This window comes from Ammodytes marinus (genome assembly GCF_949987685.1).
Source record: "Ammodytes marinus genome assembly, chromosome: 4".
Classification (NCBI taxonomy): Eukaryota; Metazoa; Chordata; class Actinopteri; order Uranoscopiformes; family Ammodytidae; genus Ammodytes; species Ammodytes marinus.
Window position 1 is genome coordinate 7,944,835 of NC_137233.1, and position 15,810 is coordinate 7,960,644.

General features: G+C 40.2%; 1 protein-coding gene across 1 annotated transcript in view; it reads right to left on the reverse strand.

The window, feature by feature from the left end:
• The window catches only part of kif5ab (kinesin family member 5A, b), a gene marked incomplete at both ends in the record, with an annotated part of 67,526 nt that overhangs the window by 18,239 nt on the left and 33,477 nt on the right, over nucleotides 1-15,810 (reverse strand). Inside the window, 4 exons of the mRNA XM_080026380.1 lie at nucleotides 473-619; nucleotides 3,920-4,126; nucleotides 5,792-5,860; nucleotides 8,658-8,863. Of these exons, the coding sequence (XP_079882506.1) occupies nucleotides 473-619; nucleotides 3,920-4,126; nucleotides 5,792-5,860; nucleotides 8,658-8,863 (629 nt within the window). The remainder of the gene's footprint in view (nucleotides 1-472; nucleotides 620-3,919; nucleotides 4,127-5,791; nucleotides 5,861-8,657; nucleotides 8,864-15,810) is intronic.

The window sequence follows — 15,810 nt, forward strand, 5'->3', positions numbered from 1 at the left end:
TACATTACAATGCGTTCCCTATTGTCCTCTGAGGGTACTACATGACCTCAAAAGCAGAGGTTGTACTTATACCTCCTCCACTTTATCGAGCATCTGAGAGAGATCCTTGTCCCTGATGTAGTTAATGAATGGGACTAAAATGTGAAGATTTAGTCTCAGACATGGCCTGTTCACTGGAAAGAACTGATCCCATAAATGTGTGTACAACATTTGTGCACAATAACAAGATGATAACAACGGGATTTTTGATGTTCTTTTGACTTTGATTGTAGCAGAAAATGAGGATTCAATTGTTCACACACTGACAAAAATAAAGCAATTTGCTTTTTACACTTAAAAATTTTCTCATCTTTTTTAACAGACATGATGCATTCTGTATCAGTGTGTCATGTTTTGTCTTGCCCTTTTTCAACATCTCTTATAAGTGAAGACAATTTCTCCAAAACCTGCATGTTGTGTCCCACTCACTCACCAGCTTGATGTCTCTGTTTCCCACTATGGTGCTGAACTCACTCAGGTCCCTCATCAGACTGTTGAGAACGTCAGCGATGCGTTTCCTTTGGTGGCTGCTCGCTTCCTGGATACGGGAAAGCTCCGCCTCCAATGCCATGAGGTGAGCCTATCAGAAGAGAGGAGTAAAACCAGGAAAGAAAAAAATTAGAGAAAAGCAGGCTGAGGGGAGAAGAAAAAGGGTTTTATAACATGTACAAGAATAGTACACACACACACAGCTGCAAGCCACATTTTAACCCATGACCTCATTCTCGTCCAAGAAAATCCAACTAGCAAAACTTAATGGCCGCTAAATTACAAATCAATATACAACAGGGAAAGGGGTTGATGGCTTTGGCGCTGGTAGAAAGGATCTGGGAGAGTGAATGATGAAGCTAACTTTACCCTAAACATTGCTGTAGCCCCAATGGCTTGCACACAATGACACAATTGGGATTCAATCGATAACCTACAGCTCTGTAGAATATGGAAGAAAGGTGGTGCAGTTTGTCTACCTTAGAAGCAAACTATTTGCGTCTCAGGTTGTTAACATGATTCATATTAGCACCACATGAATGAGACCCAGAGGAACTGTATGTAGTTGTTTAGGGGCTGTAACCTTTAGAGGTCAGGAACCTTAACAATGCCCCAGCGAATGCATTCTTCCATAAAACCATCAAAATAAGGCTTGTAAGATGTTTTCTAAATGAAGTCATTAGTAAAGCTGTTTAATGTATTATTATTTATTGTTTAATTTTGTTTTTCGCATAGAAATAGACAAAAACAAAAACATATTTTGTCTAAAGAAATATCAAAATCAGGCATCAAATCCCGCCTTGCTAAAATAGTTTGCAACTTCAGAATATAAGAACTCCTTATCAAGTCATCTAAAGTCCTACATTTATGGAAACATTATGGAATAATGACCCCAATGTCCACACAGCCCTGTTCTTGTCTCAGTAGTTCAGCGTGACCGTGAGTAACAATAGTATTCTATCAAATATAATCTGGTCTGGCATCTGTTTCCATAGCGGTGATGCTGCACACACTGTTTCATTTTATACTAAGTGGATTATCTATTGTCACATAAACATTGAGCTAAAGCAATTTTTTAATGGCAAATTTTAGGTTACTGCCACCATGCATCATCGGTAAACTGAAAGCACCATTAGCCAGCTTAAATACAGTAACGTTTACTCCCTCTCCGCCTTCATCTCCTTCATTACCTCCGAGCCCTCTGATCATTTTCCAGGTCATTTCCCACGTCAAAATCACAACTATGCCTCAATAAAAGTATATAGCTGACTGAAATAAATAAATGTATGAGTAAGCAAAAAGGAAAATGTTCATATCGGTTGGAGAAAGATTAACGGAGAGACGCGGATGAGGAGAGGTGTTTGGTTGAGTGATGGATGGAGTTAATTGTAATATTAGCGAGGGGCTTAAGTGGACGGATGGCTGGGAGAAGGTGTTCAAAGGGAGCCAATGAATGGCAGTGACAGTGAACGATTGCAATAGGCCTCCTGCAGAAGAAGAGAAGGGTAAGTGAAAGCCGGGACGGAGACAGCTGAGGAGACGGTGGGCTGAAGACAGTGATGAATGTACTCCATTGCACCATTTTTCTAGGTCAGTGTCGCCCCATTTTCCACTGTAGACAATGGGAAAAATGCAAAAAGCCGCAACACCGCTGCACATTATCATAACAAACGAACTGGGATGCAGATGCAGAATGTGGAGAATTGGTGATAAGGAGTTGATGTGTGTGTGTGTGTGTGTGTGTGTGTGTGTGTGTGTGTGTGTGTGTGTGTATTTGTGAGGTGCAATAATGGTCATGATTTCTGAATCACTGAATGGTTCTTGCATTTTGGTCCACTTATTGTCTGAGAGGAAGTCAGGCAAAAGAGAGATGATTGAAGGATGACAACGGTTTACGCTGGCTTTTTGTGGGCTAAACTGTGCAGTGTGGAGTTACATTGTGAAATCCTTTTTACCATTTTCTGGACCAGTTTCTAAGAGAGAGAGAGACAGGGAGGGAGGGTAGGGAGGGAGGAGGCCACGGCAGATTGTTAAACGGTTCATGAAATATTGAAGAGGTTTTTAAGAAGATGAATAATGGTGCACTCGGCCCAATGATGATATTTTTATTAAGGGCTGACCAACCCTGCCAATGGCCTTGCTTTTACTTTGAGCTCTATTTCACTTAAAGGTACTCTCCTGTACACAAAGATCCAGTGATGTACACACACACACACAAAATCAGCAATAAAAAACCTACTCTAGGCAGGCCTGTAACTTTTGCTTCACTGTTCATAACATGTCCCAAATTTTAAGGCTTCTGAATACTCAACATATTTTGATTAAATATTGATAAATATATATAAATAAATAATAATGACTTATTACCAATCTATGTTTAAAAAAAGTAGTCTAAATAGCAAAAGTTTCCAGGAGATCCCAATACTTACAAGAAGAAGCTGAATAAAAAAAAAAAAACATTTCTGGTTCTCATGACTCAATTAAAAAAGTAGCTTTCGAAACTTTTCAAAGCCACAGAAACCAACGTGAATTGGCCTGACTATAAAGGGTGCCCTCCACAGTTGTTGAAAGGCATTTTTTAATGAGAGAAGAATAGCATTAATAACTACATTTCAAAGGGATTCACAGATAATCCAAGACAGATTGAATTAACTACAATTCAGTCTTTGGCAACACTGAACGTCGTCCTAAAACAACAACCTCAAACACGCTATCCGGTGAAAATCACAGCTTCTTATTAAGTGAATTCTAATAGAGTTCTTTGAATACCCACTATAATCAAGCAAAGTCAGACCTGGGTTCTTGGTAGATGAAGTATTTAATAAATTATTGTATTTCATAGTACAAAACAACCAGCCAGGAGCTAAAAAAAACACCATTGTTGGCATTTGAAAAATATTTGAGACTTTCAAGTTGTCAATTAATATTTATATGCTTATTTAATGCTTATTAAAAAAAGTTTTCCCTCTCCCCAACCTCTATACTTTCCTAATTAGTAAAACTTAATCTTATCAGAATTCTTGCTTATTTTACTCACTATCTCTCTAATTACATTTTGAACTAGAAGTGCTATATATTCTTGAAAAACCTAATTGGATAGATGGATAGATTAGTTTATACCTAACTGCTTTTCTCTTTTTTTTCTAAATGTGCCTTACAATTATATATACACCACAGCATGGTGCATGTCCAATGCCTTTTTAAGGAAAATCATGTACACTTCTTTCTCTTTTGCTTTTACTCTCACTTCTTGTCTAAACCCATTTTAATACAATGTTTTATGTGTGGTTCGGTTGTTGAGCCAAAGACAAAATTCCACCCCGTGGGCAAAAAAGATTTATTCTAGAGACTGAGCCCCCCCCCCCCTCCCCCCCGGGAAGCTTAAACCCACCATTTTCTTTGCGAGCTCTTCAGCCAGCAGCTTGTTCTGCACGCTCTTCTTCTCCACCTCCAGGCTCTTCTGGTCGTAGTTGACAGCCAGCTCCTCCAGGGCCTGCAGGACCTCCTTCACCTCGGCCTTGGCTGAGTCATTCTCCGTCTGCAGCCGGCCGAGCTCCGACTGTACACGCTCACTGTCCCCCCTGGATGAGGCCAGAAGCTGAGAGACACAAAGATGTAAAAGGGTGGAGTCAGCGGTTCTGGAGAATGCTTGTTTATTCTTTTCTGTACATATGACATCTATTGCATGATGTCTGTCCTGGGAGAGGAATCCCTTCCTCTGTCACTCTCCCTGAGATTTCTCCTTTTTTTTAATCCCGTTAAAGGGTTTTTTACTGCAAGTTTTTTCTCAGTCGAGCTAAGGGGTCTAAGGACAGAGGGTGTAATACTGTACGAAATGTGAAGCCCACTGAGGCAAATGTCTATTTGTGATATTGGGCTATACAAATAAAACTGATTTGATTTGATTTGATTTGTTCTTCAAAATCACTTTTGAATATAATATATAATATATATATATATATATATATATATATATATAATATAAAATATATTCTCGCAATCCGCTACCTGTCTGTATTGTAAATGTAAAGCTCTGTAAATGGGCACGTAATCTAAGGGTATTTCAACAAAGGGGCCATCGTAGCTAGCAACATACCAGTTTGCAGAGCCTTGGCTGTGTATTATCACTGTATTTTTTCTTCTTGTGAGGAGATATTCACTTATTTCGACAAAAAGGGGTTTTGACAACAAGCATTCTGCAGAATTGTTGACTCCACCTTTAACAAGTAAATACAAACTATAGATAGCCTCGATTTTGTTTAAAAAAGGGTGCAGGATCTTCTCTTGGTTATAAAAGAGAAGCATGTGCACAAACCTTTCTTACATAACACCGATGTAATTTAGCAGATGAAACCCATTTTATATATTCATCTTAGACTATCACATTGCACTATAAGCGCTGACATTATTTTTGCCGCCATGATTGTTTGCTTGCATGTGCACAGCTGCAGTTCACTGTGGGCGATTTTACCGTAAGAGTGTCATTAAATGAAGATGTTGCTCTATGCAGGGTGCCCCCATGCTTGCACTGCAGTGTACAGTTTCTGCTTGGCCAAATGGAAGTAAAATAATGTCCCTGCCCACAAGCTAAGATTGGGTTGTTACCATCATGTCATCTCAACTCACAGCAGGCCCATTTTGGGATATGGATGAAGTCTGCAGTCTTTTACTTTGTAGTGTGCTACATGCCAAAGCTTGGCTCGGGCTGCTTATCCTGTTATTCTTTAGCCGCTCTTATAATCCCATGCTGTAAATACTCATCTTGATGACCTTTAAGGGAGTCTTTTATTTGCTGTTTTCCCACATGTGGTAAATACAGGTAGGCAACCCTGTGTAATGAAGATTTGTGTGAGAAAGGGCCAACAAATAATTATCTTCTACATAAAAGGTCTCTGAATTCACCAACAATGATGAAGTCATGCTCATCCACAGCATATTATACATAAAATCAGGTAAGAAGATTAGGTAGCATTAGTCTTCCATACACCATTTGTGTGTGTCTGAGCAGCCACTGAAACCTATTCTTTTTCAAACTGCTGTTTACACACACATACACTTAGGATATACAATGTTGCTCTTTATGTTCTTCAAGGGCTTCCCGAAAAGCTTTTTTCCCTCTTCATCTCAAGGGAGATATAATAAACCTTTCACGGCTGAGTTCTATTCAAAGTGCGGTTTTGATTGTCACATTTTGCAGGTGCAGCAGCCAACTCCGGGCCATTTAACTGCACTGATGAAAGGGAGTAAAACTTGGAGCCCTTACCTCCTCCTGGTCGAGCATCTGCTGCTTCAGTTTCTCAACCATCTGGCTCTGGTGGTTGATTTCATCATCCTTCAGTGACACAGAGACGAACACAATAAAAACAGTTCATTTACATTGGCAACGTGTTTAAATGAGTTTGTTACAGTAAAGTACAGATACCTGGAACACTGACATGACAGATAAAAGTGTTCAGCTTGCACTTGAGAGTGGATAAGAGGTATTTATTAGTTTTAAATACTATAATATACTATTATGAAGTATATGAATGAGTCTTTTTGACCCTTCCTTTGATCCGCAAATGGGTCTAGGGAAGGGTGATTCTCCTTCTGCCATCCTTTTCAATATTGCTTTAGACTCTCTTGCAATAGGAATCAGGAGTCACCCAGGTATCCGTGGTGTAAAATGTGGTAATAGCTGAAAGCCTTGTGAATTTAAATGCTCACGATTAATTGATTTGTTTATCTAATCCAGTAGTTTCATTTCCCAACCTCCTGAACTACATCAAATTTTTAGTAGACTGTCAGGATATAGAATATAGAAAGTTACGGCATGCCTTTGATGCATACTCAGAGCCCTGCATTCTTAAAATATCTGTCATAAAAAATAAGTTAAATCGCATTATTTTCCAGAAGCCCCAAAACTTTAACTGAAAATGAATTTCTTTGAGATGATAGACAAACTAAAGGCTAACATCAGGAACTGGAAGTTACTTCCCCTCTCTATGACTGGCCACATTAATGCTATGTACATACAGTAGTGGCACCTCCAAGGTTCTTAGACCTTATTCAAAACATTCCTATAGATTTGATTATACTTGTTTGTGTGGGCAAATAAACTGCCTCGCATTTACAAAGCCCACTTGCAGACAAATGTAAACAGGGGTAGCCTTGGCCTTCCTGTACTTAGGCATTATTACTTGGCTGCAAATGCAAGGGCTCTCACTTTCTGGCAAATGGGATTCCCTGGATATGACATGTCTGCTGTCTCACTCTACATGTCTGCTGTCTTCCTACTCTGGTTGAAGTTTGAATCCATGTCAGTTTCAGACATCTCTCTCCTTACTACAAATCTCTTGGTCATAACTTCATTCTCAGGAACTCCCTGAAGATTTGGAATAAAATAAAATAAATCCAGGGCTGATGGATGGTATTTTATTTGGACTGGTGGAAGAAGGGGAAATTGTTGTATAAGAGATCTTTACATAGATAATAAGAATTTCCTTTTTCCTTCGGCTCCAAACAACATATCACCTTCCTCCTCTGACACATTTTATGTGTATCTCCGAATTCAAAGTCAAACCAAAGAGATACACTTTCATGATTTACTTCCCTCACAGCCAGACTCTAAATTAGATCTCCGGCTTCATCATTTGCTTTTACGGTGCCGGTAAGCGGCGGTCATCTCAGGGAGTTCTGGGCGTTCCACTGTCAGATGAACTGTTGGAGGAGGGTCTGTCCTCTACACAGAGCTCTTCGATCAATTCTACATGTAGATGAATTCAATGTAAAGTCTAAAACAGACTGCTTAACTGTAAAACTAAACATAGTAAGATATTTGAATCAGGTTTTCCCATTCCTATATCCCACACATATATTTTGACACTGGCTGAAGTCATTTCTGCTGTGAAAGATTTAATTGGTTTTACAAACAATATAATTTAGACCTTCGACCAGACTGTACATTGGAAATATCAGTTTGCTCTGACAGGCCATGGGTCCTTCCCTCCATTAAAAAGCAAGCTCTTAGAATAGACATGGTTGAAGCAAAAACATAATAATTATATTATCAAACTGGAAATCTCCACCGTCCCCATTATTCAGGAGGTGGCTCAATGAAATTATTTCTGTCACTAATATGGAACAGATTCATTTTAACAAACACACCTCACAAAACTATTTCCTGGAGGTGTGGAGGCATTTTTTTGACATCGCTTGATGAGACCTATTTGTATAAGTCATATTTTTGAATATGAATTTTTATTCTGTGTGCATTCTGTATTATCCTACATACTGACTGCATGCTGAATGATATTCTGGCAATGCTACCTACCTATATATAAACCCTGGACTTTTTCCAGTTATTTAGTGAAATTACAATAACGGTACTTTCTATTTATTATGTGAATCTGTTTGATTGTAAAAACAAACAAAAAAACTAACCCATATCATGGTCTGTGGTGTACTACCGTAATCATGTGTATCACAATAGAAAATGCTAAACTCAAGCCCCTTCAACCAGAAACACTGCATGTTATGACACAAATATATCCTGTGTATAAATACACCTAACGTACAATAACGACATTTCGCATCAATCAGGTCTACTACAACTGGCATACCACATCAAATTAGATTAGACATAAAAAATAAATGCATCCCTATGGCCTGCCCTATATGGTGTGTGCAACCACAAGCCTGGATATGCCTGGATGTGTGAACATGTCAAAAGCATTATAAGTTACTGAGGGGCTACTTTTCTCATGTGCATCGTAAAAGGAATACAAACCGTGCACGGTGCCACTGCATCGACACATACCTTCCTCTGCATATTTAATGGAATCCTTTTTTTTTAAAGGCAATAAAATTACACATTACCTCCCCGTGGAGCACAGCATACACATACACGTACACATCGTGTTAGATAAATTAAGGCTTCAAAGCTTTTTTAATGTAGATCATTGCTTTTTCCCCAATGACATGCATTCCTAATTCTTTCTATATTAGTCACAAATATGTGTCTGATTTCATTTATCAACATGAATTATGCATATATGTTATGCTGATGTATTCACGTGTGCATACAATTGTGAAATTTTCAGTCAGTGTGTGTAAAACAGCTCTACACTCAAGTGCCATCCATTCATCACCTTGTCGTCCATCTGTTTGTAAAGCTTGCGGATCTCCTCTTCATACTTCTGCCTTTGCTCATCAGAGATATGAACCACAATGGAGGAGGGGATTGAGCATGGTGTACAGGGGCTGGTGATGTCCAGAAGAGGCTCCTCAGATTCGGGAGGCACCAGTGGCACATCCTCCAAGCCTGGGCTCAGAGGCTCTGACACAGTTTCTTCACCTAAAGGGAAAAGGGACAACATATTATATTTTGTTTTTTTGTAAATGTCTTGCTCTTATCTCTGGATGGGTTAATGCATAAAAAATATTAATGGGGAGAGCGTCAGAATATGTTCTTTCCTTACTAGGGAATTCATTTATCTCAGGGTTGAGAAATTTCTGTGCTACAAATGAGCTTCCTACGGGCTCAGAGCCAAGAGCAGTAGAAAATACCAGACCTATGCAAAATTTAAATGTCAGAGAGTCCTGTGTCTGGCTTCGGCTCAGACTACTCCAGTAGATCAAGAAGAAAGAGCAGGGGAGCAGTTGAATGCAGACAAAGTGAGACAATTCAGCACTCTTACAGTGCATGTTGTGGGGTGGTGGTTATGATGGTTTGCATCCTGAGTCTTGTCTGTGGTCAAGTCACTGTAGGCTATACTGTATTATGCCACCTTTACAATCATAAAGCACAGCTGACAACAATGCAGAGATGTAATGATTCGGCTCTTTTACCAATCGAAAAGCAAATTGGTTCTTAAAAGGTTTGCAAGTTGATCCAACAATATAGTCTTGCATGCAGACTCACATGCCCTTGCTGCCACTGTGCATGTACCATGGGGCCCCTTGATGAAGAAGAAAAAAAATCGGAATTCTATCCATGAAGTTGCCCTGTGCCAATGAGCTTCTTTCATAGAAATGAATGGGCGCCATGTTTTAATCCACCTTCCTTCTCATAATTAGTCCATGTGTAAATGTGGTGGGGCGGCCATTTTGTTCCACATTTGTTAACAGATTGTGACTTAAATCATTCTATGAGATCAAAGGAGTAGAATGATGTCACAAATACATGACAGACATCAAAGGCATCAAAGGAATGTAGAATCTTTAGTGCTGGTTTACCAAGGACTCAGGCACTTCAGAAACCAGCACATAGTTCCAGAGATACTGTACTGACTAAATTGTGATTGATCCTGAATAATCAACATTATTTTAAAGGAAAAGAAAAAACACAGAAACAGATAAAGCATCGAATTACGGAATATCAAAGAACCAAAAAAGAAGGATAAATTCAAAGAAAAAAAAACTTACTTATACAACCCTACAAATAGCCATAAACTGATTTTTTTTTAACAGCAATGGCAAAATGCAAAAGAGCAACTGGGGAAAGTAACCAATCAGATGCCATGAGATGTGCACAAATGGTGGATATGGAGATGGGACTTCCCAAGGACAATAGGGAGAAGCTTTTCAACATTGGCTTGATGAAAGAAGGTACCAGCAGTACTCGCTTCACTACAAGAGGATCAAAGAGGACCAAAAGGACCCAAAAAGACCAGGTTCACCCAACAACCCAGCCTGAAGTCAGACTCAGTACTCCTATTCAAGAGGTAGGGCAACCAGGGGACACACAAAAACACCTGGGGGATGTCCTTAATCAAGACAAAGATGCCCGTAAAGAGGGGGATGCTGGTGTCTGTGTGGAGCTCAGTGATGAGGCCTCAACTGTAGAGAAGTCTAAGCTTCAAGTGGTGTTAAGAAGGTTAAAAGAGGAGCACACGATAAGAATAAAGCTGGAGAAAGAGCTTAAAAAAGTCCTTTTAACTTCTTCCATTGTGCCTCAAGATGTAGCGCCCGGAATTTGCCACAACAGAGAGCTGGAGCAGGTTAGGCAGCGTGAGTGTGAAGTTGAAGAATCAAGAAGAAACTTTGACCTTACTAAAAGCCTACAGACAGCAAATTCCAGACTGGAAGAGGAAATTAGAGCACGGATTTCAGCTCAAGAGGAGAGCTCTGAAGAGAAGTCTAAGCTTCAAGTGGTGTTGAGAAGGTTGACAGAGGAGCACAAGATGGGAATAAAGCTGGAGAAACAGTTTAATAACGTCTTTTCAACTTTTGGAACAGAGCTGGAACAAGTTAGGCAGGGGCTGACGGAGGTAGAGACCGAGAATATCAAACTGAGAGGGGAAAAGCAAGCCCTCGTCCAGCAGATAGAAGCTATGACGGTCTACCAGCAAAATGTTTTCAAACGTGTAATACGTCAGCATAGGGAAGACAGTAAAAAGATTCAGGAATTGGAGGGGAAAGTGGAAAAGATGGAGAGGGAAATGGCTGAGTTTGACGCAAAAGCCGCCGAGATTGTGACAGAAAACGCTGCTCGAGTTGTTTTCACAGTCGCAGATGTTACAGAGGAGGTGCAAGAACAACTTCAGAAGGCATGTCAGCAACAAGCAAAAGAGGCCATGAAAATTCCACCACAAGGGGAGGTCCCAGAGGTGCCACAGAAAGAGGCAGAATGGCCCAAACAAGATGTCCAGCAAGCTCTAAAAGAGTTCCACAAGCCGACAGAAGAGGCCAAAAAAAACCTTCAAGAGGCTGATAATCGAATGGCCAAAATGTCGCCAGTGGAAGCCGAGCAAGCAACGAAACAAGTTAAGGAGCGCACACAACCACTTCAAGAGGCTGAAAATCTAGAGGCTAAAATGATGCCACTTGAAGCCGAACAACCACTTCAACAGGCAAAAAAGCTCACAGAAGCCGCCCACAAGCAGCCACCAACATTGGCCGAAGAACCAGTTGAGGACACCAAGGTTCAAACACAAGTGCCCCAAACGGAAAATGAAAAAGACATTGGCAGCATGGACTCCGATGCTCCAAAGAAGGAGGTACAGGAGCAGACAGAGAAGGTCCAAGAGTCATCGAAGGACGTACATTTGCTCATTCAAGTGCCCCAAAAAACACTTCAAGATGTCATCCAGGATCCACCAATGGCCGAAAGGCTTCCACAAGAGCCCGACACGCCCACACTAGAGTCACTTAAGCCCACACCAAAGGCCCAAGAGCCCTCACAAGAGCATGGACAGCCCCTGAAAAAGCCTTCTCTTTGGAGGCGTTTTAAAAAATGGCTCACACACAAAGACCGCCGCACATACAAGCAGCAGGCGTGAGAGGCATAAAGTCGCAAACAGTGACAAAGCCTAACAACACACACACACACACACACACACACACAGTAACAGTAAAAGCTAATTTATGCTCCAATTCCGTGCGTAAATAAAGACGTACGGTTAAATACGTCACTGCCCTCATACTTCCATGCGTACTTTATGTCGGAATCGACATTAAGCAAATCAACCATTAGTGGGCAGCAGCGCCGCTCAGAGTAAAAAGTTACTCAAATAGAAAGAAGAAGAGTCAAACAGTGAATTAACTGGAATAAATATTTTATAATAGGTCCATGGAAGAAACAGCTTTAGCGATATAGGCCTAGCGATGGAAGAGGCTAAACTAGAGGCTGTATTATAGACAGCGGGGGTCTGTGAGGACATTAATCACGACATGTCAAACAAACTAGTCTCGCACGGACCTCCGGCACTTCTCTATTGCTGCCGTCTAGCTGACATTCTTCCCCTTGCGATCCCTGCTCATGCTGCTCTGTTGTAGTTGTCTGTCCCTGTGCCCCGGCCGTGTAACTTCATAGATAGATAAATGTGTATGTAATTTCGTACCAACTCACAAAAACCTCTCCTCAAAAGTTAAGACATTTTCTAAAGTATTATGTCTTTCGTTTGTGTTTGTAAACAAATGTACAGTAAGTGAAAGTGAACTGTTGGCTATGCGACCCCCGTGATCTTCGGTAGTAATGCTCCGTTCTGTCCGTTTGGTACGCATCCGCAAGCTTGCAGGATACGTGCAGAAATACGTAATGTATGCAGAGCACGGACAGAAGGCTCCGTCCGTATACGTATGTAACGTAGAGCATAAATGAGCCTTAACAGTAACAGCTTAACATCTATCTTTTATAGCCTATTTTATTTATATATGTGGTCTGCTTTTATTTTCTATGTATTTTTTATTTTATTTTCTCTTATGTATCATTTCTAATGATTGTTTTTACGTCTATGAATATATCGGGGTGTGTCGTGGGAGGGGGGGGGATTGTTTTAACCATTTTGTGTTACATGTAGTACTTGTATGAAAAGTGCTCTATACATAAAGTTTGATCGATTGATTGATTGAACATCACACTAGCTTTATAAGTCCATAAGGCAGCGCCGAGGTTCAGTATTTAGTCCTGACACACAGACACGCACGCACGCAAACAAACAAACTGGTTTCTATGTGTCAGGACTTTGCATGTTCCACCGTGTCTGCGTGGGTTTCCTCCGGGTGCTCCGGTTTCCTCCCACAAAAAAATCAAACAACTATTGGACTTGATTAATCTCAATAAAATCTCTCAATATACATATTTCTCAATATTTGTATTTCTGTATTTTTTTTTTGTATTTTCTGTATCTGTACAGTGATTTTGAGAACTAGGGTTCTCGAGAATTGTTGACTCCACCTTTAAGTAAATTTAGAACTAGCATTAGCTGCCTGGGAGAGCAAAGATGTAGTTATTCCACACAGCATGCTGACTAAGGTACTCTTGGTTTTGGTTTAGGATCCTCCTTTTTATTTTAGATCAAACCTACTTCCATACTTCTGTTAATTGTATCTGACCTAATAATGGCAAACAATAAAAAGCAGAAATTGATCACGTCGAGAGAATACACTATTATTTGAATGAAGGAAGTGCAAAAACTGAACAGCTGCTCTTACCCAGACATAGAAACATAAATGTAGAAAGATTACAAGAGCAGTGCAACCTTAAAGCCACTACGAGTAACATGGCACGTTGGCGTCCCCTTTGGACAAAAGCGGTAGTATTTTTACGACGCCCGCTGTCGCAAAGCTGTTTTCTAGCTCGTGCCAGGCATGCGAGTGTGAACTGAGAAGGGCGCAATATAGTGCATGTCCGTGTGTTGAAAGTGTGAGGACTCTTTTCGGCTCCGTGAGAGTGGTTTTGACACTGCATCAACTAATGCCAGTCAGTGCTACACACACCTGATTGCAATGAGTTGATGCAGCAGCGTCACCTAACTACTCTCTCTCACGGAGCTAAAAGATTACGTGTCCTCACAGAAAGCGAATGAACGAGAGACGGCAGTTAGTATGGATCACGATGAGGTAATGTGTTTGTGTTGTTGACTATTTCAGATAATGGTTATCAGGGGCCTCATTTATAAAGCTTGTGGCGCACAAAAACCTTGCGTAGACGGACAGAAATGTGCGGGAAAATGTGCGGTGACAAACGTTGGTATTTATAAAAACATTCTTTGCGGAGAAGTGTGCGTATTCCTACGCCAACTTTCGACCATGCGTAGAGCTACCACAAGGTTTTCCTGACTCGGGGAATCAGCGACACTCAATGGCAACACCACGAAATAAAGCTCAGTCATCAGAAAAACACAGACAAATGATGCTTGGCACCCAATATATTTAGTCAATAAAATGTATAAGCTTACCTATAGTTGTGAATATATGGCTACTGTAGGCCTAGTCTATGGCATGCAATTGTGATGTAGGTTGAATTACTTATCAAGTAGCCTAGGTCTACATGTTTTGGTTATATCTTATACGTTGAATCTTATAGCGCTACTTTATAATAATATCCTATACGTCGGGAGGTGTTTCCGTGAGTGGCCAGCGGGAGAGCAAATTTTAAGAGGTGTGTAAAAAGTAGTTTTGTACAAAGTTAAGCCCAACAGATATTAATTAAAACTGTATATTTCGTTAGATAAAATCATGTTATGAATTTAGCAAATCATTACACGCATCTCTTTCCCATAACAATTCACCCTGGAAGATATAACTATAATCTGACGTTGTTGGAAATGTGTGGATCTCACGGGAGATAAACAATGCTCTCGAATAGACTATAGGCATTATTTCACTTGTCACACCATTTTATATAGGCCTACAGTAATACAGGTACGCTAATACGTGATATTGCATACAGCACAAAGGTGGGCGAAACTGCTTTACAAAGACTATAACGACTGTGTCATGATATGTGATATGTGATATTTATGGTGGAAATGTTAAGGAAAAGACAACTCGCTCCCATTGACACACATCTAATGGAATATAAATCAAGGCACTGAGGCATTCTGTATTGCATTCAAATATTTATTCTACTTTATTGTTCAAAACTTTCTACACATTGAAAACGTATCACCTTTTGGAGTGTTTTTTTGTAGGACTCACTACTCATGATGCAGCAGCAGTGTTAACTATTATGACACTATACATTGGAAATAAACAGGGTGGGCTATCATCAGCAGTCAACTAGGCAGATAGTTCCATGGCTATCAGCAGCTAGCTAACGTTAGTTTGTTAGCTAAACTTTAGGCAAAAGAGTTAGAAACCAGATAATGTTAGCATCCATCCTTAGACACTTGACCTAATCTAATTCACCTTGAATGTGAGAAAGTGCATCGTATTGGGCTTGACAAGCTCACTATCTAACAACTTAGATTGGGACCACTACACTGCCTGCTGCACTGCGGGAGGCTGACCAGCCGTCTGCAACGAGAGGCAGAGGCCAGCCGAACTTCGCAAGTTTAATAAGTGGGGAATGAATACAAACAATTAGGAGGGATATTTAAGTGTTTTGACCCCTGTACTGTTTTTACTGTTACGGGGGACACATCCCCTCCGTGCGTTTCAATAAAAAAAAATATAATTTTTTTTTTTTTATAATTCATAATTCAATGCGGGCCGCCAGATATGCTTCCCGCGGGCCGCACTTTGAGAACCACTGCATTGCACTGATTTGATCTATATACGGTAGTTGGAAAGAAGAGGATCATTTGGATATTGAGTGCTTTGCCCCTTTGACGCGAGGTAAAAGTAATCAATAGTCAAGCCAAAAGACTTATCTGACACCTCTCAATGATAAGGTCTAATCAATAATCAATAAAATCAGCCGGTTAATTGAAAGAAATCGGAAAAAACATTATTGCACACATTATTCTAGACTGTAAAAGGACAATATGCGGTGGAATTTATTGTATGAGTTAAGAGTTTCTGTTTATGGGGCGTCTTAAGAGTAGCTTAATGTGGTACAAGCTGTGGGTCAACAGC